This window comes from Cervus canadensis, chromosome 1 (genome assembly GCF_019320065.1).
Source record: "Cervus canadensis isolate Bull #8, Minnesota chromosome 1, ASM1932006v1, whole genome shotgun sequence".
Lineage (NCBI taxonomy): Eukaryota > Metazoa > Chordata > Mammalia > Artiodactyla > Cervidae > Cervus > Cervus canadensis.
In genome coordinates, this window is record NC_057386.1 from 5,219,600 (window position 1) to 5,242,012 (window position 22,413).

Below are 22,413 nucleotides of genomic sequence, written 5' to 3' on the forward strand. Positions count from 1 at the left end.
AGCTAACACAACAGTAAAAAAAAAACAAAAAAACACAGACACTTCAAAAAAAAAAAGACAGACACTTCAAGTCTCAGTTTCCAAGTGACCACTCTAGAGCCAAACCCACTCTTTGATTCATTCTTCTGGAATGTCTTCCCCTTACTATCCTTTAACCAAACATGCTCAAATCAGTTGGCATGGACTCTAAGCTAATGTGGTTGTTGGGTTCCGTACTGTGTACCGTGTGAAGGTTTTAGGCCGTCAAAATCGCCCTTGAAAATCCCTTAATCACCTTGGAAACTAGTCATATAGTGTGCAGGGTTTGTCCTGTCATACATACAGAAGCTCCCTTCTCTGACCTCCACTTAACAAATTAGCCGTATTAATTGATTCTTTCTGCAAAACATGAAGAAACTCATTAACCTCCGAATGCCAAAGGCTAATGGCCTGCTTTCTGTGATACCCACACACTCCCGCTCCTACCAAACTGAGTTGGATGTTTACAAAGAGTCGCTTAGCACTGCTCCCAAACTTGTTTATCCCAGTTGTGCTTTTTATAGTAATTACATAATTTAATGAAATATGATGTAAGTGAGTAGGACAAGCATGAAAAAGGAGAAGAGTACATCAAATGCTTTGGAAAAGGAGTACTTTGATAGCACAAAGTTTCCAAAATGAAAGAGTGCGGAGTTAGTCAAGAACTGTAGAGCATTAGGGAAAGAATAACAACATCTAGGGACTTCCCTGGAGGGTTAAGAATACATGTTCCACTTCAGGGGGCACAGGTTTGATCCCTGGCCAGGGGACTAAGATCCCACTGGCTTTGGGGCATAGCCAAAAACAATCAAATAAAATAAAATCTAGGATTTGGCTCTTATACCAATTCATCATTTCTACTCTGGGAAGTGGAGATTCTCTGTATTCACCCGTCCCTCCAATTTTGGGGACAGCAGTTGGTCCTGAGACTTTGCTCACTTCTCTTATGAATCTAAGAAGTGTTGATTTTTCCATTTGCTTAGTTTTCCACTCGTTGTTTGAATGGGCTCTCACTTTCCAAGCTCCTCACAAGCCAGAAACTGGAAATCTTCAGTTCCAAGTTCCTGTCCATTTTTGCTTTACTGAGATAGAAACGAATTCACTGATGATACATTTTAGATGTGTAAGAAAGACCAAAACTCTACACACAGAAAAAAAAGGAAAAGTGCTACATCCAATATGAACAGATTGGTGGATTAATCTACATTTTCAAGTTTTAAGTAAAAATAAAGTGAAGAAGGTACATACCTACTTACATGTTAAATTCCCTGCTTTAATTATGTCTGGATTATTGAGTTGCCTTTGTATGTATAAATACCTGACATGCATTACACAGGGCGCCCCAGGTGGCTCAGTGGTACAGAACCCGCCTGCCAACGCAGGAGATGTGAGTTTGATTCCTGGGCTGGGAAGATCCCCTGGAGAAGGAAATGGCAATTCAGTCCAGGATTCTTGCCTGGGAAATCTCATGGACAGAGGCTGGCGAGTTGCAGTCCATGGGACCGAAAAAGTCGAATGACTTAACAAACAAAACAAAAAACTCACTATACAATGTAGACTATATAAAAGAAGTGTACTATGTAAAATTGAGTGGCATCACATGTAGCATTTTATTATGATGGTTTTCAGTTTTGGCCACACCCACAGCACATAGGATCTCAGTTCCCTGACCAGGGACTGGACCCATGCCCCTTGCTGTGGAACACAGAATCTTAACCACTGGACTGCCAGGGAAGTCCTGCGTTATATGTAGTATTAAAATTATTTTCCCATCTCTCTCTCTTTTTTTTATTCACTCTCTCTTATTTGAATCCATTTGATTTCACTTGTGGGAGAGAAATGTGGTCTAGTCTAAGACCTGTGTACTCAGAAATTCAGCAAGTCAAGCCCTAACTCTAAATCTGGGTGGATTAACTAGTTAGAGTCACCACATGCCAAAGTGGTTCTTACTACCTCAGGATCACTAGGGTATGAGGTGCTGGCTTTGTCAAAAGTAAGGTGGAAATGAGCAAGAAACTTGCCCTCACGTATCAGAGAGACAGCGTTTATCTCTAGAACAAGCCTGCTTTAGAACAAATCCTGGTTTTTCAGGGGCAAGCCACTTAAATTCTCCCTGATCCAGTCTCCCTCCCAGGGGGTAAGCACAGGATTCCAGGAAGTTAATCAATATAGTGATTACAACAGCGTCTGGCACAGGGTAAATGCCATAGGAGCATTGTTCGGTTGTGTCCGACTCTTTGCGACCCCATGGACGGCAGCACGCCAGGCCTCCCTCTCCATCACCAACTCCCGGAGCTTGCTCAAACTCATGTCCATCGAGTCAGTGATGCCATCCAACCATCTCATCCTCTGTCGTCCCCTTCTCCTCCTGCCTTCAATCTCTCCCAGCAACAGGGGCTTTTCCAATGAGTCAGCTCTTCCCATCACATGGCCAAAGTATTGGAGCTTCAGCTTCAGCATCAGTCCTTTCGGTGAATAGGAGCATTAGCAGTTGCTATTACTATTATTGTTCATCATTATCCTTTTGCCTCTAATTGGGCATAATCTAAGAGGCTCTTATCTTGAAAGTGTAAAATAGGGACAGTTGCTGGTGATCCAGTGGCTAAGATCCCACACTCCCAATGCAAAGGGCCCTGATTCAATCCCTGGTAAGGGAGCTAGATCCCACATAAGCAAGCGATCCCAAACGCCACAATAAAGATGGAAGATCCTGAGGGCAGCCAAACATTTTTTTAAAAAGTGTAAAATAAACAAAACAGTGCATTTCACTTGAAGGCACAGACATCCACTCACCCATGAATTAAGAAAGCAGAAGAATTTGAACCCTTGACTCTCTTTGCAAAACCACAGCAAGGCTAAAAATGGGTGTTTCAGGATCAGATTACTTGAGAGCGAAAAGGGAGTGGGGTTGCCCTCCAGGGAAGAGAAGAATGAATGTTGCTTCACAATTCCAAAAAAAAAAAAAAAGTTTATTTATAAAATACTGACAAGTTTGACAGGACATGGGACCTTTCGTGGTATATATTTCAAATCAATTTCTTTGTTACCTTTCATTCAAAAAATAAACCTGCTAACAAGCTATATGACATATAGATATATATATATTTTCTTACAGATAGACACCTGCCATAATGAATACTCTCCCCATAATTTTTCTTATATCTTTTAAATCAAAAAAATAAAGATTTGTGTTGGTTTTTGTTTTTGGAGTCTGTATGTGTAAAAGAAGGTAACACATTTGAATGCTTTTGGTTATTTTTACAGAAACAAAGAGAAGGGGGGGGGTGGGGTGTCCGAAGAGGACACCTGTGCTGCGGGGGGCGGGGGGCGGTGGTCCGGTCGCTGCGGGGTAGGTCCCCACAGAGGCATTCGGGAGCCAGAGGCGGGTGTTCAGGTGGCCCCCCCTCGCCGCTGGCGCCCTCCAGCCCCTCACCAAGTGTGGGCCCCTTCCGCTGGGCACCAGGTGAGGGAAGCCCCCGCCCAGAGTGGGGCATGGGGCGGGGGGCTCTGGCACCTTTGGAAGCTCTGCCCAGGGAGGTGCGGGCAGAGACAGAAGGCCTCGGGCCAACGAGCAGCCGGAGGCCTCCTCTTCCTTCTAAGTCCGGAGACTGGAGGAGAGGCGGCCTGGCGGCGCCGCGCACTCCCCGGAGCCCCGGGAGGAGGGCGCTTCTGGAGCCCGGGGCAGTGTTTTGGTTGGTCGTCTTGGCAGTCTGGGTGCGGAGGGGATGTGAACGCAGGAGGCGCGGCCAGGAGGGCAAAGGCCTCGCTAGTGCGCCAGGTGTGAGCTGCCCGGGGCAACACCAGGTTTCCGGAGGGCAAGGCCAGGTGAGGAGCAAGGTGCTGTTCCCAGGTGAACCCGCTCCAGGGGGAGTCAGGGGAACACGGGGTCTGACATCACCGACCCGAGAAGCCGAAGGGCAGGGAGGCTCCCCGTGACCCATGGGCAGTGCCCACACACACCTTTCCAGAGCGGCCAGGTGTCTGGACAGGAGCCGCCAGTGCCCCAGCAGATATGTAAACAAGGACGAGGAGTCCTCCTCTTGGGAATCTAGAGGTCCACGGCTGGAAGCGGGGCTTCCAGGTGTGGCTGGGGCGGCGGAGGCACCGTTCCAGGTGGGTGGCGATGGACGGAGGGTGGGGCTTTCACCGGGGGCCGCCCGCCTTCCGGCTCCTCTAAGAGCCCTGGTTGGCAGGGTCCTCGCCCTGCCCTTTCAGACAACGGAGCCAGCCTCGCCCCACGTGGGAGAGACGCCAGCTGCCCGTGTCTCACTGGAGGCAGTCAGCCCCTCCGAGGGGGTTGCTGACGCAGGTACGCCGAGCAGTGTGTGTATATCCGCGCGCGCATGCGTGAGCCCAGGTGCGCGAGAACCCAGGTGCGCGTGGGCGCCGCCCCACAGGTGCACGCGAGCGTCAGCGCGGGTGTGGAGGAGCGCGTGGGCCGGGGAGGGCGAGCGTCTTAATGCACAAGGTGATCCGCCGAAGGCCAAAGGGATTTGGCCTCCTGTATATTCATGTACACACAGCGTGTCTCCCAGTCCCGGCTCCCTCCCCGCAATCCCTCCCTGGGCTGGGCAAAATGTAGTTCTTCATGTAAACCAGGAAGGACTTTCTAAGGTTCAACACACAGCAGAGAAAAGGATGAGGTGGTTTTAAAGAGAAAGGGAGGGAAGAGCAACTGCCAGATGCGTCTCAGGCCTGTGTGCCCCCTGGGGGGGAAAGACCCTGCTTCCCTTTCTAGACCCCCTGAGCCGGGAAGGTGCTGTCTGGACCCCAGAGTGGGTCAGCCCGTATGTGGAGCCATCTCCCCACTTTCCCCCATCATGTTTCCTGGGGGTCCCAGTGCCTGGGGAGGGGCCCCCAGCTGGGTGGCATGCCCTTTCCACGGGCCCCCAGCCCTGCTTCCATTCCAGGCACCCGTGTTAGGGCCGCTGGGGAGGGGGACAGCCCTGCAATATCCTTGGCTTGTTTCTCAGATTCTCCCTGGTTCTCCACGGTGCCCTTAATGGGGCGTGGTCTCCTCCCGGATAGGGGTACGAGCTGGGACCGGAGCTCCCCACGGAGGGGTCCCACCCGGGACCAGAGCAGCCTGGGGAATGGGCCCCTTTGCAGGGCTCGTGGTGGGGTGGGGTGGGCACCCAGGGAATTTGCTGGAAAGGCTCCTCCTTAAACCCCTGCATCCGGAAGCTCTGAGCTGATGGGAAGACCCAGGACACCAGAAGCTTTTTAAAGAACATTCCTCCGGGCAACTCGCGCGTGTGTGAAAGCTCTGCCTCCCATCAGCTATAATTGTCCCGTGGTCCCATCTGACCTGCTCCTCCCGGAGGCCTGGCTGTACACCCCGGGAGCCCGTGTCCAGTTTGGAGGAGGCCCCTCCTCGCTCTGGGCCTTGGCAGGCTGAGCCGAGTCTGGAAGACGTTTCTGAGGGTTGGGGTGGCCTCTGCCTTTGTAAACCAGGCGCTGGGAGCTCCAGCCTCTGCACCAGGGACTTGGCCCGCCCCTTGGGCTCCCGTGTGCCTGCGCTGAGGCGGCGGGGGTCTCAGAAACGAAGAACGGTGGGCTGGGAACGAGGGACACTGATCTGAAAGTGAGGGTCCTGCTGGCTAGGAGGACCCAAAGGGATTTCTCCTGGAGAGGATCCCTGGACCGTTTTCCTTGCGGGTGCATGGTGTGTCTGTGTAGGCGGTGGGGGGTGTGTGTGTGTGTGTTTGTAAAGGTGTCATGCCTTACCCCAGCCTAGCCTGCAGCCCCTTCGTCTTGTCTCTGTAGCCCCCTTTCCCGTCTTCCTTTAAGAAGGTGGCGGGGGTGGGGGGTGGGGGGAGGCAGGTGGTACCTGAATTGGAAGAAAGAAGAAAGTCAAGCGTCCTTCTTCCCGTCCCAACGGCCTGCCCACGCTCCGTTATTCCAGGGATGCTGGGCCGGCGCCCCCGCTCTGTTCCCAAGTCCATCTCTCCGAGTCTGTGCTCGGGGGGTGGGGGGGCAAAGTGAATTCAAGTAAAGGAACGGTTGGGTTCAGTGGGTGGGAGTGGGGAGCATTCCCCTACCCCCAGGGGCCCTCCTCTTCCTGTGTTCACAACAGAAAGGTCAGTGAGGAGCAAGGAGCTGGGTAGGCAAAGTCTCACCCTGGAGCTGGTTTCGTTTTCCTAAATAAACCAGATGCTTGGTGGGGACACTGAGCGGGGGTGGGGGGCAGCAGGGGGTGAGAAGCCAGGCAGCATGGGGCGGGGGGAGGGGCGCCTGTCCCCCAGGTTGCCCGTCCTGGCGCCAGCACCAGCCAGCACTGGGCCCAGCGCTGCAGCGCATGCGGAAGGGAGCAGCCGGCTGGACTTCCAGAAGCTTCCTGGCCCTGGCCACGCCCACCTGACAGCCCTCCAGTCCTTGCCTTCCCTCCCTCCTTCCCTCCGTCTGTCTCCATCGGCCTAAACCCACTGGTGTCCACCGCAGCCGCCCCCCCCTCGCCCAGCCCCTTGAAGCAGCAGCAAACCCCACAATCTCGAAGCCACACACGTCCCCTCGCGGTTTTTCTCCATGCTTCTCCACACCGGCTTTGCTGGCCCTGGAATCTCTGGAAAAATAAACTCAGGAGGTGAAAAGTTGACTTGGTTTCTTGGTGTTTTTGTTTTCTGGCCGGCGGTGCGGGGAAGGGTGGAGAGGAGCTGGGTGCCATGTTTTCTGTTTCCTCTTCCGCCGACGGCATCAAACGAACGATGAGAACCCTGCGATGGGGGCCCGGGAGCCGGGGGCGAGGCTGCTGGGGGGACGGTAGAGGGTGCTCTGCTGGCTCGGGGGGTTCGGAGGGTTCTGGGGCGTTGGGGTCCGACTGGCCTTGGGCCGGAAGAGGCTGCCCTGCTGGGCGCTGCTGCTGTTGGAGAGAGTGGCGTGGTCCGGCTCGCCCGGGTCGCTCTCCGTGTAGCTGTAGGCCTGGGCCCGAGAGATGCCCTTCTGCTGGCGGCGCCAGGAGTTGTAATAGGTGGGGTCGCTGATGTAGTGGTTGACGAAAGAGTGGGTCTTCTGGTGGCTCGCGTCAACCTCGTATTCGCTGTCGCTTCCCTGGGAGGGCAGAGAACCGATGGGGGTGTCAGCAACCCCGGGGAGGGGTCAGCACGGTCAGGGCTGGGAGGCGCAGAGCACTCCGGGCCGAATCTCCTCTCAGCCTCCTCCGCGCCCTGCACCGTGGGCATCTCAGCCCCGTGTCTGCCACGCGGGTGAAAGGCATTCAGAACACGGGATGGGTAGGAAGTGTCTCCCCTAGAGCTGGCACAGAGCCTGCGGATGCCGACGGGACCCAGAAGACCCAAGTTCTAAGCTTTGGAAAAAATCAAAGTGAGGGGTGGGATGCGGGGTGGGAGGGAGGCTCAGGAGGGAGGGAATAATATATATATATTATATTATATACAAATATATATGTATATATTGATACTTATAGTTGATTCAAGTTGTACGGCAGCAACCACCACAACACTGGAAAGCAATTATACTCCAATTGAAAAATAAATTTAAAAAAATAGATTAAAAAAGAAAAAGTGCTCCATGAATCAGTAAAAAAAGAAAAAGAGAAAAATCAAAGTGACATTCACACACCACTGTCGAGGGTCCGATTCACCGGCATTTGGTACACACAGTGTCGGGCAACCATCACTTCTTTTCGTTTCAAACCATTTCCGTCATCACCCCAGAGTAAAACCCTGTACCCACTAAGCAGCCGCTCCCCACTTCCTCCTCCCCAACCTCCTCCCCCCAACCCCACCCCTGGCAACCACCCATCCACTCTCTCTCTCCTCTCCAGGGACTGACCCATTCTGGATATTGCATAAAAATGGAATCACACCATATGCGGCTTTTGTGTCTGAGCTTCTTTCATTTAGTATGATGTTTTCTGAGGTTGCATGCATCATGGTTCTTTTCTTTCTGTGTTTCTGATGCTTTGCAATCTTTGCTGACCCTGGAGGGACTGCCCCTCCCAAGACTAGACAGGCCTTAGAGAGCAAGCAGCTTTTTATAGCCAGAGCCCCTGCCTGCATCACCTCCTCTGACGGGCGCTTACACGCTGGCTTGGACCCACTATTCCCTGCCTCCAATCACCCCAGGGTCAGGTACCAGGCAACCAGAGGCAGCCCCTACCCTCCAGGGTCCCCTGAGTTTATTCAAACTATGCTCAGCCTGCTTGCCCTGCCTGTGGGAACCTGAATAAAGGGCCTGTTTTCCTCCTGTTCCATCCGCCTCCTCACCAAGCGTGGTGCCTCCTCATGTGGCTCCATGTGGCCTGGTGTGTCCCCTCTTCTAGGGATCTGTGAATAACAAGCTATCTTCCCACTAGCAGCATCTCCTGATCTGCTGGCCTCATCAAACCTGAAGAATAACCAACCTACATTTAAAAATAGAGGTTCAGGGACCTTCCTGGTGGTCCAAAGGTTAAGAATCCACCTTGCAATGTAGGGTATGCAGGTTTGATCCCTTGTTGGGGAATTAAGATTCTCCAGGCCACAGAGAAACTAGAAACTAAACCTGAGCACTCTGGAGCCTGAGCACCACAACTACTGCATTGGCACACCCCAACTGGAGAGTCTGTGCGCTGCAACAAAAGATCCCGTGTGCTGCAACTGAGACCCGATGCAACCAAATAGATAATAAATAAATCTCTAAAAAAGTAAATAAAGTAGAGGTTCACGCATGATGCACTGACTTCCAGTCCCGGTCCAGCCTCTGACCTCCTGTGTGACTGGGGACAAAGCCAGGACCAGACTGGAAGGCCTTCAGAGGCTCCTGGCGCTGAACAAAATGCTGATGCTCACCCACGTATGATCCAAAATAAAAGCCACACTCAGTTATAAAAGAAGCACAAGAAAGATTATCAACAGAAGTTCTCAATTTTCACACGGTGATGACCCTGAAGCTTTGGGGGAGAAAAAAAATTAAATTATCCTTAATACGGTTGATATTCTGGCCCATGCTCTAGTTGGCTTTTGGGAAAATTGGTGCAAGACAAGAGTTCATCTGGTTTGTAGAGTAACATTTGACTCTGAATTGTGGAGCTAAAAATATCATGCATCTCTTCCCCACCCCCAGCTCCCAGCGATGTTTTGAGAACTAAAAAGACAACAGATGGAAAGGCCTTTAGAACTCTCTGGAAGGGATGCACTGGTTTTAGTGAACAGTACATGCTCAACAAATATCATTCCAGAAGGCCAAGCTCGAGTTGCCTCATCTCTACCCAGAGAATACTTATGCTTAGAGTCAGTAAATTCATTTTATCAGCTGGAGTGAAATACACATTGGGAAAACCCTGTGGTCCAGTGAGCCCAGTATAAACAAGTCCAGGATAATCATCTGTGTCTTGCTCTACAGGCAAAGAAAATGGAGGGCTTCCCTGGTGGTTTGGTGATTAAGAACCCACCTTATAATGTGAGGGATACCGGTTCAGTCCCTGGTCCGGGAAGATTCCACACGCCCTGGAGCAACTAAGCCCGTGAGCCACAACGATTGAAGCCTGAGCACGCCTAGAGCCCCTGCTCCCCAACAAGAGAAGCCACCGCAGTGAGAAGCCCGCGTGCGGCAGCTACCCACCACAGCCAAAAACTAAACACATAAATCTTAGGGAAAAAAGAAAACGGAGCGTTGCCCTCACCCAAAGGTTCTGAGCTATGTATGGGAAAGGTACTGTGCACCTGTTTTAGGGAACTCAAAGTCCTTTATGGCATCCGAGCCTTCAAGAGGAACTGGTACAAAGCATAGAACTAAGATGATACCAACTCTGGGGCAGGCTCTCTGCCAGACAGGAGGAAACGCTGAGTTGCATTCTCATCTTTAAATTTCACACCTCTGGGCTTCAGCTACGACGATGCTACTACCTGAGTGCTGATGAGAGAGGGAGGGCTTTGCCCAAGGAAAGGATGAGCTGGACCTGAACACAGATTGGCCTGATTTTCTGAAACCTACACATGCCCTGAACTCTAGAACTCCTGCCTGGAGGTCACAAGACGGGAAGGGGAACTCCTCTGTCCTCGAGGGGGAGATTAAATGCTCCCAGACTGATCTGCTGATTCATGTGCTCTGGCTCTTCCCCTCGGCCCCCTCCCCCTCTCCAGCCCCCACTGCGCTCCCCGCCACCCCAGCAGGCACTCCCAGGACCCCCATCGTCTTGGCAGGCAGGGCCGGCTGCCCACGACAATGGAAAGTCCCTCACCCGTTCTCCCCGTGATGCAGAGCAGCACAATACAAGCGTTTCTTTGCCTACAGCCCAGCTGCCAGCGCAGGAGGGAACAAAGGGGCTGCACAGACCACAGGGCTCCGTATGCCAAGGGCAGGCAAGGGGGCCGAGGGGTGGGCACCTGAAGCCCGGGGCCGCGGTGAGGCAGGCCCAGGGGCAGGACGTCTGAACAAGACGTGGAGGATACAGGAGGCTGCGGGGGTGGGGGGTGGGGGTGTCCCTGGGGTCCGGGCGCAGTGAGGGTCTGTGAGTGTGGGGATCAAGAGAGGGGCACCCCACGGGTTTCCCTGCAGGTTAGCTCTCTCTTGGAGGGCACCTATTCACCAGCTGGAGTGACTGCTAGATGTTCTAGAACTTCAGCCAGCCCCAGGCCCCAGCCTTGGACAGGCATCCCCAAATCACTGTGGGTCTGGAGTGAGTGAGTCTCCAGGCTGGGGGTGGGGGGCGGTGGGGGAGAGAGGCACCACCTGATTCTGTCCCTTCCCAGCTGGGTAAGTGTGGACCTACCGCTTACCCTCGCGCGGCCTCAGTATCCCGGTCAGTACAGTGGGTGGATCCCGAGGTTCACAGGATGAACTGAGCTAACATACGCGAGAACAGTGTAAAGCTATCATTAGGGAGACAGTGAAAGGGGTCTGTGTGACATGGGGCTTGTACCCCTCTGGGAAGGATCACGGCGGCACGGGATAGGGGAGACTGACTCACATTTTTAATTAAATTTCTTTTTGCTGCACTGTGCAGCTTGCTGGATCTTAGTTCCCTGACCAGGGACTGAACTCACACCGCAGACTTACCACTAGACCGCCAGGGAAGTCCCAAGGGGACGCTGACCCGGAAGTGCTCAGACAGCCCGGAAAGGAGAATGCTTGGTTCCTGCCTACCCACAACCCCACCGCCACCCCCAGGATGAAGCCGCGACCAGCAGGGTGGGGAAGGGGCCTCTCTGGCCCTCTTGGGGGCCCAAACCAAAGCCCGTTCATCCAAGTCATCTCCTGCCCTCTGTTAAGCACCTACTGTGTGCCGCCAGCCTGGAAAAGCAGAGCCAGTGGAGGAGGGGTGTGGGGGGGGGGAGGGCGGCTAGCGTCTGGCCCGCCCCTCCCCCAGCTCCCCAACGCCGAAGGAGGGGGTCTCTGCACGCACTCCCCTCTGTCTCCACCTCCGCGAACATCTGTTTCTTTTCTGGATGGGGGTGGGGTGAGAAGAGAAGAAAGCAAGCGAGGGGGGAGGGGTACCAGGGGCTCCCACTCCTGCTTTCAACCCGCGCCCGGCCCTGGGTAATTGAATGCAGCTTCCCAGTCGCAGGCCCAGCACAAAGGGGGCCTTTCATGGCCAGTCCCTGGCTGCCAGGCAATCAGGCCACCGCTTCAGCTCCCAGGCCTCTTAACAGCAGCTCAAAGCCACTCCATCAGCAATTACCGGGGCCTGGGGAAGGGGGAGAGGGCAGACTCCAGGCGCAGAGCGAGTGAGTGGGGGCCTGGGGGAGGGAGGACCCTGAGAAAGGACCCAGACAAAAGAGGGGGAGCAAAGGAAGGCCTTTCTCTTTTCTGTTTCTTCCTGGAAGCAGGGGCAGTGGTATCTGATCAGCAGGCGACGAGGCAAGCGCTGTCCTGGGCTTGGGGACCCGCGCTGAGGGCTGGGGACCAGGCAGAAAGCACTTGGGGGTGTGTGTGTGCGCTCAGTTCTGTCCGATTCTTTGTGACCACATGGACTGTAGCCCGCCAGGCTCCTCTGTCCACGGGATTCTGCAGACAAGAGTACTGCAGTGGATTGCCATGTCCTCCTCCAGGGGATCTTCCTGGCCCAGGGATAGAACCCTCATCTCCTTGTGTCTCCTGCACTGGCAGGCAGGTTCTTCACTAACTACGCCACCGGGGATACCACCGGGGAGCCCTTATCTTGTAGAATCTCAGGAAGCCTGGTGGGAAAGTGTTGCCCCAGGTGAGGTGTCCGCCTGGGCAGCTCCTTTGGAGCCTGGCAGCTGGAGCTCCTCCCCCTCCCATGGTCCAGGTTCCCCCCTGGAGGACATTATTCTCCAGGGTTCTTGGGCTCCTTACCCCTCCCAGGTGCTACAGAGGGCCCAACCTGTGCGTTGCCACTAACTCCATCCAGGCCTCCCCCAGGGGTCATGGGTTAAGAAGTGCCATTCTTAAACAATCCTTAGAGCCACTCCTGGCTAACTCTTCGGCTTGGGTGCCCAATAAACAGTATATACAATCTAACATGTCCTATGTATTGATAACATAAAGGAATCTAAGAGCCAAAGAATTGATACTTTTGAACTGTGGTGCTGGAGAAGACTCCTGAGAGTCCCTTGGACTGCAAGGAGATCGAAGCAGTCCATCCTAAAGGAGATCAGTCCTGGGTGTTCATTGGAAGGACTGATGCTGAAGCTGAAGCTCCAATACTTTGGCCACCTGATGTGAAGAACTGACTCACTGGAAAAGACCCTGATGCTGGGAAAGATTGAAGGCGGGAGGAGAAGGGGACGACAGAGAAGGAGATGGTTGGATGGCATCACTGACTCGATGGACATGAGTTTGAGCAAGCTCTGGGAGTTGGTGATGGACAGGGAAGCCTGGAGTGCTGCAGTCCATGGGGTTGCAAAGAGTCGGACACAACTGACAGAGTGAACCGAACTGATTGATAACTCCTTTTTCTTATAGGCTCAATTTCATGATAATGAGCTTACACGGCTGATCCAGGACATCACAGAGAATTGAGTACCGATTAGAAGAGGCTTGCCATCACCTTGGAATTTCTCTCTCATTGAGATTTACTTGTGTGTTATGTGATTTTTCCACCCAATGTGGGCTCTGACTTTGAAATGAAGTTGGACTGTGGCCATACTTTGTTTTTCAGAAGTTCCATCACATAAGCCTCAGCCTTTGTGGGTCCCCCTGACAGGAACCCCCTTCTCCTAGACCCCTGGAGACACGGCCCCCAGCCTCACCCTGTGCCTTCTGGAGGGAAACCGGCCCTTCCCTCCTCCAGCCTCCACCCACAGCCCCGTTCTGGCCTTTCCCACATGGCAGCATGTGTGTTTGTTTATAAGAAACCTTGACTTTGTGTTTATTCCCATATCACAGGGAAATGGCTGGGTAGTTGGAAATGGAAGAATCCAGTTCTGGAGGGTGACTTTTGGGTGGTCTGACTTAAGAGTTCCAACCAGGTGGCACGGGCAGAATTCACTCTCCGGGGGCCTGGGGGCAGGGACTTCACAAAGACAGCGGGCCCGAGGGGCTGGGGGTTGGCTGCTGACCCAGAGGGAGGTTCCCCAGGCAGGACTAACAGCACCTCTCCCGTGAGCCCGGAGCTAGAAGTTGCGAGGCTGGGTGCTGCTCGTTCTGGACACGGATGTGCAGTCCAGCTGCTTCTCCCGGAGGTGAGTGAGCAGCACAGGGAGTTATTTATGGAGAGCGCTGGCGTCCTCAGAGATGAAAGGGCCCAGGCAGACCTGGGGAGGTTCGGCCGCCAGTCACCCGTGTCCCCCTGCCCCAGGGCACGGGTACGCTCGCACCGCTCAGCGGACATCCGAGGAGGCAGGCTGCTCTGTCTCCCGTCTGTCCCCTACTCCAGCCCACACGGAGCCCCTGGGAGCCGGGACCCTGCGTTTGCACTTTTGGACCTGAGTCCACTCGCTGAAGCTCTCTGACCCCGCTTTCCCCATTTGTACAAAGCTGCCGCCACCGAGGCCTGGCTGGGAGGGCCGGTGTGAAGCTACACTGCGGTGAGGCGCCTGGGGCAGTCAGTGTGGCCCACGGGGGTGCAGCTATTGTCATCACTGCCACTTTGAAGGGCCTCTTTGAAGGTCTGAGATCTGATTCTGGTTGAAAAGGAATTAACGTCCAACCACAAATCTTTGTTTCTCTGTCCTGCTAACCATACTTGGTCTTGAGTCTGTTCAGCCTGATGACCTTTTCCAATGACCCTTTCACGGTTTCAACAGACACAGAGTGAACGCCTCCCAGTGACGTGCGGGACACGGGGGATACACCATGAGCAAAACTGACCTGGTCCCTGCCCTCAGGGGTCTCGTGGTGGCGGGTTAGTTGCTAAGTTCTGTCCAACTCTTCTGACCCCATGGACTGTAGCCCGCCAGGCTCCTCTGTCCATGGGATTCTCCAGGCAAGAATACTGGAGTGGGTTGCTATTTCATTCTCCAAGGGATCTTCCCGACCCAGGGATTGAATTCAGGTCTTCTGTCCTCAGAGAACTTAGCTTTCAGAGTAAATAAACCCGGGGATTCCCTGGTGGTTCAGTGGTTAAGACGCTATGCTTCTACTACAGCGGGCACCGGTTCGATTTCTGGCTGGGGAACCAAGATCCCACATGCTGCGTGGTGCAGCCAAAAAAGGAAAAGGACAGAGTAAATAAACCCAAGTCAACTGAATCCAGCCCCAAATCAAACCCTGAACTATCCCAAAGGCTGCAGGCGGAGCTCCACGCCTGGGATGTGGTCCTCAGATCTAGCATTCTGGAACCAGGAAAGCCTCCTCTCTAGGGTGTGTGCTCCCGGGGAGGGCGGAGGTGGGGGGTGGGGCAGGGTAGTGACTGGTCCCAGGTTGCTATGGAAACAGTGTTCAAGTGATGGACTTGTTCTGAATAAATGAGACCAATAGCTATATGGAGGATTCTGGGTGCTCTGTCCGTCCTGGAGTGACTTCTGAAGTGGGGTGCTCCTGGGATGGGAATTCTTCTCCCAGAAACTTCTTCAAGGCATGGCCTCAGGGGCCAGCTCTGCGTCCCAGGTGGGTGTCCCCCAGACTCACGCAGGGTGCTCGCAGAGAGCTCCCAGGACTGGGGCAGTCCCTTGTGGACCCAGAGGGGTTACTCTCTGAAAGGTCGTGGCTTGGCTGATGAGCATGGATCACAATGCCCTCTGCAGAAGGTCAGGGGGCAGAGTCAACAGGGAGCCTCTTCTGCTGGTCACTCTTAGTGACCAGCCCACCAGCAAGGGGAATCCCTTTGTTTTTTTTTTGGCTGCGTTGTAGGCATGTGGGATCCTAGCTCCCTGACCAGGAATTGAACCTGTGCCCCCTGCATTGGAAGCCTAGAGTCTTAACCACTGGACCACCGGGGAAGTCTCCCTTTACCTTTTTGACTTTTACCTTGGGTACCGACAAGCCAGAGGCTCATCACCATCTTTGGGGAGAAAGAAAGAAAAATGCGTCAGGAAGCAGGGCCGTGTAAGTCCCCAGGGTGGACGTGGCAGCAAACAGTTAACCGCTCACAAGATGCCATAACCTGGATCACGTGGGTCCCCATGTAAACCAGGCTAAGCTGCGTCTCGGCCCCTGCCAGCTCTGAGCGGGGGTGTCCGCTCCAGCCTCACCAGCTCTGCCAAGCCCGATGGCAACCCTGGAGCTAAACAAAACAGCAGTGAGCGAGAGAGAGGCCCTCGGTCCACGGGGCTGCGACCGGACCCCAGGCTGGCCGGCACCTCCTGCCAGGCTGGCAGCCCCACTCCCCGCCGGCCTCTCTTCCTCTCACCCTCGCCCAGGACTGGACAGGAAGGTCCAGGGCATGGGACACTGTGGCCTTTTGTGGCCCCTTCCTTGGCAACCAGCAGCCCAGGGAAGGCTGGGGCGAGAGGCTGTAACATCACTCGGCTGGAATGCACTGGACCCCCTCTCCCCAAAGCCTGGGGCAGAGTGTCCACACATGACCCCGCCTGACCACCCAATGGCAGCCTCTCTAAAGCCCTGTGTCTCCTAAAGGCATCGTCCCCTTCTCAGTATTAAGAGCTGACATTCACTGAACGTAACCTCAGCAAATCCTCCCCACCATCCCACTAGCCCATTCTGCAGGTAGAGAAACTGAGGCTCCAAGATATTACTCAGTACACCCATGAGGCCCTTGATTCCTAGGCAGCAGAGCCAGGATGCAACTCAGGTCTGAACCTCCAAAGCTTAATGCCTTAATGGTCCGCACTGCTTCCCAACCGTTGGGGCCCAGTCCCCCATTTCTGGAGCTCATCCTGACCCCGATTAGCTAGGTTCAGCTGTTCTCTGGCTCCGGCCGAGCAGGGCTCTGGTGTCTGCATCCCTCTCCTTGTCTTCGGGGAGAAACAGGCCAGGACGGCTGGCGGACAGAGCGTGTGGGGGGCTCCTACAAGGCTCTTGCTCTTGGGAGTTCCAGGGACCCCGCCAGCCCAGGTGCAGGCTGAGCGCAGCTCGGACGTGGCGGTTGACCTGAGTGCGCCGTCCGGGGGATTTCCTGGGGCCCCTCGGTCTTTGCAGCCCGTCAAGGGAAGGAGGGCAGGAAGCAGTGGGCAGGTCCACACTCCCGGGTGGGGGCTTCCCCCCCACCGTGTGCGCGCACCAGGCCCTCCTGCCCCTCACCTGAGAGTCGGACATTTCGGAGGGCTTCTCCGTCAGGCTGCTGCTCTCGGCCGGGACGAGGTCGTTGTACTTGGTGACGTCCTCGTCGGAGTAGTGAAGGCTGCCTGGGCTGGGCCGAGGGGGAGACCTGGAGAGAGTGGGGGACAGGGGGCTGAGGGGAGACCTGGAGAGAGTGGGGGGCGGGGGGCTGAGAGGAGACCTGGAGATAGTGGGGGGTGGGGGGCTTGATGGCGAGACCTGGAGAGAGTAGGGGGTTGGCGCGGGCTAGGGTGGAGACCTGGAGGAGAGTGGGGACGGGGGGGGCTTGAGGGGAGACCTGGAGAGAGTGGGCGGGGGGCTGAGGGCGAGACAACCTGGAGAGAGTGGGGGACGGGGGGGGCGGCTGAGGGAGACAACCTTGAGAGAGTGGGGGATTGGGGGGGGCTGAGGGGAGACCAACCTGCTGAGAGGAGTGGGGGTTGGGGGCTGTGAGGGGAGACGAGAGTGGGGGGCGGGGCTCGAGGGGAGACAACCTGGAGAGAGTGGGGGGTGGGGGCTGAGGGGAACGAGAGTGGGGGGAGGGGGTGAGGGGAGAACAACCTGGAGAGAGTGGGGGGTTGGGGCTGATGGGGAGACGAGAGTGGGGGGCCGGGGGGCTGAGGGGAGACAACCTTGGAGACGATGGGGGGTGGAGGGGCTGAGGGGAGACGATGGAGTGGGGCGGCGGGGGGCATGAGGGGAGAACAACCCTGGAGAGAGTGGTAGGTGGGGCTGAGGGGAGACGAGAGTGGGGGGCGGGGGGCTGAGGGGAGACAACTGGAGAGAGTGGGGGGTGGGGGGCTGAGGGGAGACAAGAGTGGGGGGCGGGGGGCTGAGGGGAGACCTGGAGAGAGTGGGGGACGGGGGGTGGCGGTGAGGGGAGACCTGGAGGGAGTGGGGGGCGGGGGGCTGAGGGGAGACCTGGAGAGAGTGGGGGATGGGGGGCTGAGGGGAGACCTGGAGAGAGTGGGGGACGGGGGGCTGAGGGGAGACCTAGAGAGAGTGGGGAGCGGGGAGCTGAGGGGAGACCTGGAGAGGGCGGGGGCGGGGGCAGGGCAGTGGGAGGCCCTCTGCGGGACCCTCCATCTCTCCTTCCTGAGTCTGAGCTTTGACAGGTCTGGGCCCTGGAGCGCAGGACCTCTGCCTGGAGGCCCCATGGCGGGTGTCTTTGTGTCTTTGTGTGTGTGTGTCTGTCCCTAGGGTTTGCAGGCCCAGGACCAACCTCCCAGTGTGTCTGTGTGTCTATGTGTGTGTCTGTGTGTGTGTCTATGTGTGTGTCTATGTGTGTGTGTCTATGTGTGTGTGTCTGTGTGTGTCTATGTGTACGTCTGTGTGTATGTCTGTGTGTGTCTATGTGTGTGTGTCTGTGTGTGTGTGTCTATGTGTCTCTGTGTGTCTATGTGTCTGTGTGTATGTGTGTGTATGTGTTTGTGTCTATGTGTATGTGTGTGTCTACGTGTCTGTGTGTGTGTCTGTGTGTGTCTATGTGTATGTCTGTATGTGTGTGTCTCTGTGTGTGTTTGTCTATGTGTATGTGTGTGTCTATGTGTATGTATGTGTGTGTCTGTGTGTGTCTATGTGTGTGTCTATGTGTCTGTGTGTGTGTGTGTGTATGTGTGGGTCTGTGTGTCTGTGTGTGTCTGTGTGTGTGTGTCTATGTGTCTGTGTGTGTGTGTGTCTATGTGTCTGTGTGTGTCTATGTGTCTGTGTGTATGTGTGTGTCTGTGTGTGTGTCTATGTGTATGTGTTTGTGTCTATGTGTCTGTGTCTATGTGTATGTGTGTGTCTACGTGTATGTGTGTGTGTCTGTGTCTATGTGTGTCTCTGTGTGTGTGTGTCTATGTGTCTATGTGTCTGTGTGTGTCTATGTGTATGTCTGTCTGTATGTGTGTGTTTGTCTATGTGTGTGTGTGTCTATGTGTATGTTTGTGTGTGTGTGTGTGTCTATGTGTATGTGTGTGTGTCTGTGTGTGTGTGTGTCTATGTGTGTGTCTGTGTGTGTGTGTCTAGGGCCTGCAGGCAGGACCAGCCTCCCAAACCCGCTCAGGGAATGGGGGGCTGCGGAGGCTGCACCTTGACCCTCTGCGGTGCTCCCAAGACCCCAGGCCTCGGGAGACGTGGCAGTGAAGGTCACACGGCGTGTCTGGGCCCCACTGAGACCTCCGGCGCTGCAGTCTCAGGTGAGGTCTGGACACCTGCCCCGCAGACAAGCTCCCCAGGGGACTCCCACTCACAAGGTGAGCTCTAGAGAGTGGACGCCAAGGGTTGGGGAGAAAAGGGGCCCACAGCCTCCCTCCTTCCACGTCTGCTCAGAGCCCAGAGACAGGCTAAGGCCCGCCCTACCTTTGAGAAACCAGCCCTGGAGAAGGCTGGGCGCTGGCTCTGAGTCATCTCACAAACACCCAGGATGGGGCGCCTCGGGCGCTCCACCTGCCATGGGGTGCGTGAGAGGCGCGGGGCCGGGCTGGGGGCTGCGCCGGCTCCCAGGGGCCCTGGGCAGGCAGCTGGGGTCCCCGATGACTCGTCCTCATTTCATGTCTTCCCAGGAAGGGGTGCCAGGGGGCCCTGCCCACGGCCTGATGCCCCATGATCGGCCCAGTCGGCTCCAGGAAACCTTCCTGGCACAGAGGCCCTGAACCCTGGCTGCCCCGCCCGAGCCGGAGGTGGCTTCCTGCTGAAATGCTGCTCTGAGAACAACCTGGTGGCCGGTGATCGTGTCACAAGCAATACCCCTGCCACCTCCAACCCTTTGTACTGTATCTGCGTGGATTTTATGCCAATCAACAAAGCTGCATCTTTAAGCTACTTAAAAATAGAAGAGCTAGCAGCAGCATCACTAAACAAGACAGGCAGACACAGGACACCGACAAGAGAGGGGAGATGAGGGGCCAGGCGAACACCGTCTTGGTGACATGCGCTGTGGCTGGGTCCGGCCTCAGGAGCCTGGGGCCAGTTTGGGGCACGTGGGATTTCTGTGTGTACACAGTGATGGTGGGGACACACAGGGACCGCGGTGTGTGTACACAGCGGGTGTGAGAGGCAGCCAAGGCCAGGCTGTGGGTGAAACGCCCTCTTGTTCCATGTGGCAGGGCCCCGGAGCCAGCCTGGCGGGGCTGCGGTGGCCATGCTGGGCCCGCCACCGTGGCCTCAAACGGCTCTTTCTTTGGAAAGCTGGCTTTGGCGGGAGATGAGAGATCGGCCTGCCTGGCCTGCGCACCCCTCCCGCTAGAAGTCCTCCTGCTGAACACACACGTCGCCTCTTCCTTTCAGGACCAGACAGAGGGAAGCTTTGTGAGCTGGCCCTGGGAGAGGCATCCCCTCAGTCCCGCGGGCACCTCCGATGAGCTGGGAATGTTAGTGGGGCCGAGGCTGGAGCCCCTGAGCTGCCGCCCCCACCTCTCCCTCATGCTCTCGATGCCCGAAACTGCCAGGTCAATCAGGTGAAGCTCAGGTGAGCCCTAGCAACTGACCCCAATCTTGGAAACGGGCAGCCTGGCGGGCCACAGCAGGTGGGGCTAGGAGGTGCCCTGGGTGGAGGGGAGTCAGGTGAGTATAGGAGCTGGGTGCAGCCTGGTCCTTTCCTGGTTGGCTGTTACCTTTTGAGGACAATGTGGAGTGTGTAGACTTCAGCGGTGGGTGGGAGAAAACTGTCTACAGCTACAGTGGGTGTGAGTAGGTACCTGGGCAGAGGGCATCCCCTCTTTCCAGAAGAGGAAGGTCAGGCTAAGGCAGCAGCAGTCATGGGGGACTCCTGGCAGCTCTTAAGTGGGTCTGTCCAGTCCCACCTTTTCTGGGTGGCTCTCACCTTTGGGGCCAGTAGCTATCACTGCTTCAGGCCTGGACCCGGACCACTTGGCCCCAGACAGCAGTTGGTGGTTTGCAAAGTTGTGCAAGCGATTTGCATCCTGCTGTGGTGGGCAGACACCCTGTCCCCAGCTCCTCCCTCGTGACTTTCTCCCCACCCCACTGTGGAGCTGCCTGGGCCCGGCTCTCTCTGCCTAGTGACCATTCCTAGCGAATGCAGCTTCCAGGGGGGCTGCCCTGGTGCCTCAGTAGTAAAGAATCCGCCTGCCGATGCAGAAGATGTGGGTTTGATCCCTGGGTCAGGAAGAGTCCCCTGGAGGAGGAAATGGCAACCCACTCCAGTATCCTTGCCAGGGAAATTACATAGAGAGAGGAGCCTGCAGGCTAGTCCATGCGGTCACACAGAGTCGGACACAACTGAGCATGCTGCTTCCAGGACGAGGTGAAGCCAGCGGCATCCTGCCTGCTCTGTGGCCCAGGCGATGCTGGCCCGCATACCCCCACCCGCCCAGTACCTCACACAGGGAGCCCACTACCTGGTATATAGGCCGTTCTTTCGGCAGAAGGAGTTCTTGACAGACAGCCGTCGGTTGTTGAGTTCCAGAGCAGGAAAACTGCTCTCATCCAAGCTCATCATCTCCCCATGGCCCAGCGCACCAGACTTGGTACCGCTGCCTGGGGAGGGCAGAGATTGACATCCATCACTCACTCCACCCTTTTAGACCAGGTGGCCCCTTCCCCCTGTGGCTGGGCTGCCCCCGTTTCTTTTGTTAGGGTTGAAACCAAAACTGGAGATGGAGATTGTGAGACTGTGTGTAGGAACCCTAGGCTACCCCCACCCCCACCAGAGCACGTGCTTTTCTGGGAGAGAGACCTCCCCAACACCACCCTTGCCGAAAAGGGAGACGGTCACGAGAAAGTCCCGTCCAGTCAGCTCACCTGCGTCTGTCTTCTTGGCGTACTTCTTGCTCTGGCCTCGGATGATGAGCACGAAGACGAGAAGCAGGATGAAGATGAGGCCAACGAGGGCGATGACCACCAAGAACCACCACTCCTCGTAGAAGGGGTTGGCTTTCTGGGCTAGAACACGGAGTGGACGTCAGGTCCGTGGTGCTCAGACCTGGCCTGCCTCCGAGCCTCCGGCTCCAGCTGGGACCCTACCACCTGCTCTCACACTTTACGGGAAGGTGAGTCTGTGCCCTCTGAACGAGGTAGAATCTCGGGTTGGTAGGGATGGTTTCATCTCAAGGGCCAGCTCTGGTTTATCAGTAAAGGGGCTGCCTGGAGGGCTGGTGTGAGAACGTGCTGAGGCCATGTCTAGGCTGATTGATTAGTGATGTCTACCAAAGACAGGAGGAAGAGTGAGGTGAGGCGGTTTCTCGACTCCTGAGGGCTGGGATTGATTAGTGATGTCTGCTAAAGACACCGGATGAGAAGGGGCTGTGTGCTTACTCCTTTTTCTTTCCTATTTTTCCTTGCCACTTATGGCCCAGGGGCTACCTTGATAGACATCAGTGTCTGCTAGAAAGGTGCTTGCCTGGCCTGTGGTGGGCCTGGGACAGTTTCTCTTCCAAGGGTCAGTAGGGACAGAATCTTTTCTGGTAGCCGGGAGAGTGGACATGAGCAGGTCTTCAGAAAGGCTCCTCCAGGGAGACTCCCCTTCTCTCAAAGCCCCCAGGGCTGTGCTCCATGCACCCGGCTGGTACTAATCCATGCTGCTGACTGAGGGGGCGGGCTCTTCTATTTCAGGCTTGAAGTGCTGACTTCCTGTCATTTGGTTCTATCAATCAGGCCCAGGGCAAAAGCACAAGGTTTCTGAAAGGGGCCCAGTGAGTAGAAACTTTGAGCGCTATTCCTGTCTCAGGGGAAGTGCCCATGAAAAGTGATTAGATATGGGGCCGTGGGTTTCGATACTGGTCCGTTGTGAACTCGGAGGTGATGGGAAGAGAAAGGCCGGAAGGAAGGGGGAGGGATGGAGTCCTGCCCTCGCAGGGAGCTCCTCGCTCAGGCCTGAGCTTCACAGGCTGC

General features: G+C 55.8%; 1 protein-coding gene across 3 annotated transcripts in view; it reads right to left on the reverse strand.

Moving 5' to 3' along the window:
* Positions 1–2,966: 2,966 nt before the first annotated feature.
* SDK2 (sidekick cell adhesion molecule 2) overlaps positions 2,967–22,413 on the reverse strand; it is a 264,553-nt gene continuing 245,106 nt past the window's right edge. For all 3 annotated transcript variants that reach the window (XM_043454318.1, XM_043454377.1, XM_043454457.1), the window contains 4 exons: positions 21,325–21,465; positions 20,922–21,060; positions 16,564–16,690; positions 2,967–7,065 (listed from right to left, as the gene is read on the reverse strand). In XM_043454318.1, coding sequence (XP_043310253.1) covers positions 6,712–7,065; positions 16,564–16,690; positions 20,922–21,060; positions 21,325–21,465 — 761 coding nt within the window. In that variant the 3' untranslated portion in view covers positions 2,967–6,711. The remainder of the gene's footprint in view (positions 7,066–16,563; positions 16,691–20,921; positions 21,061–21,324; positions 21,466–22,413) is intronic.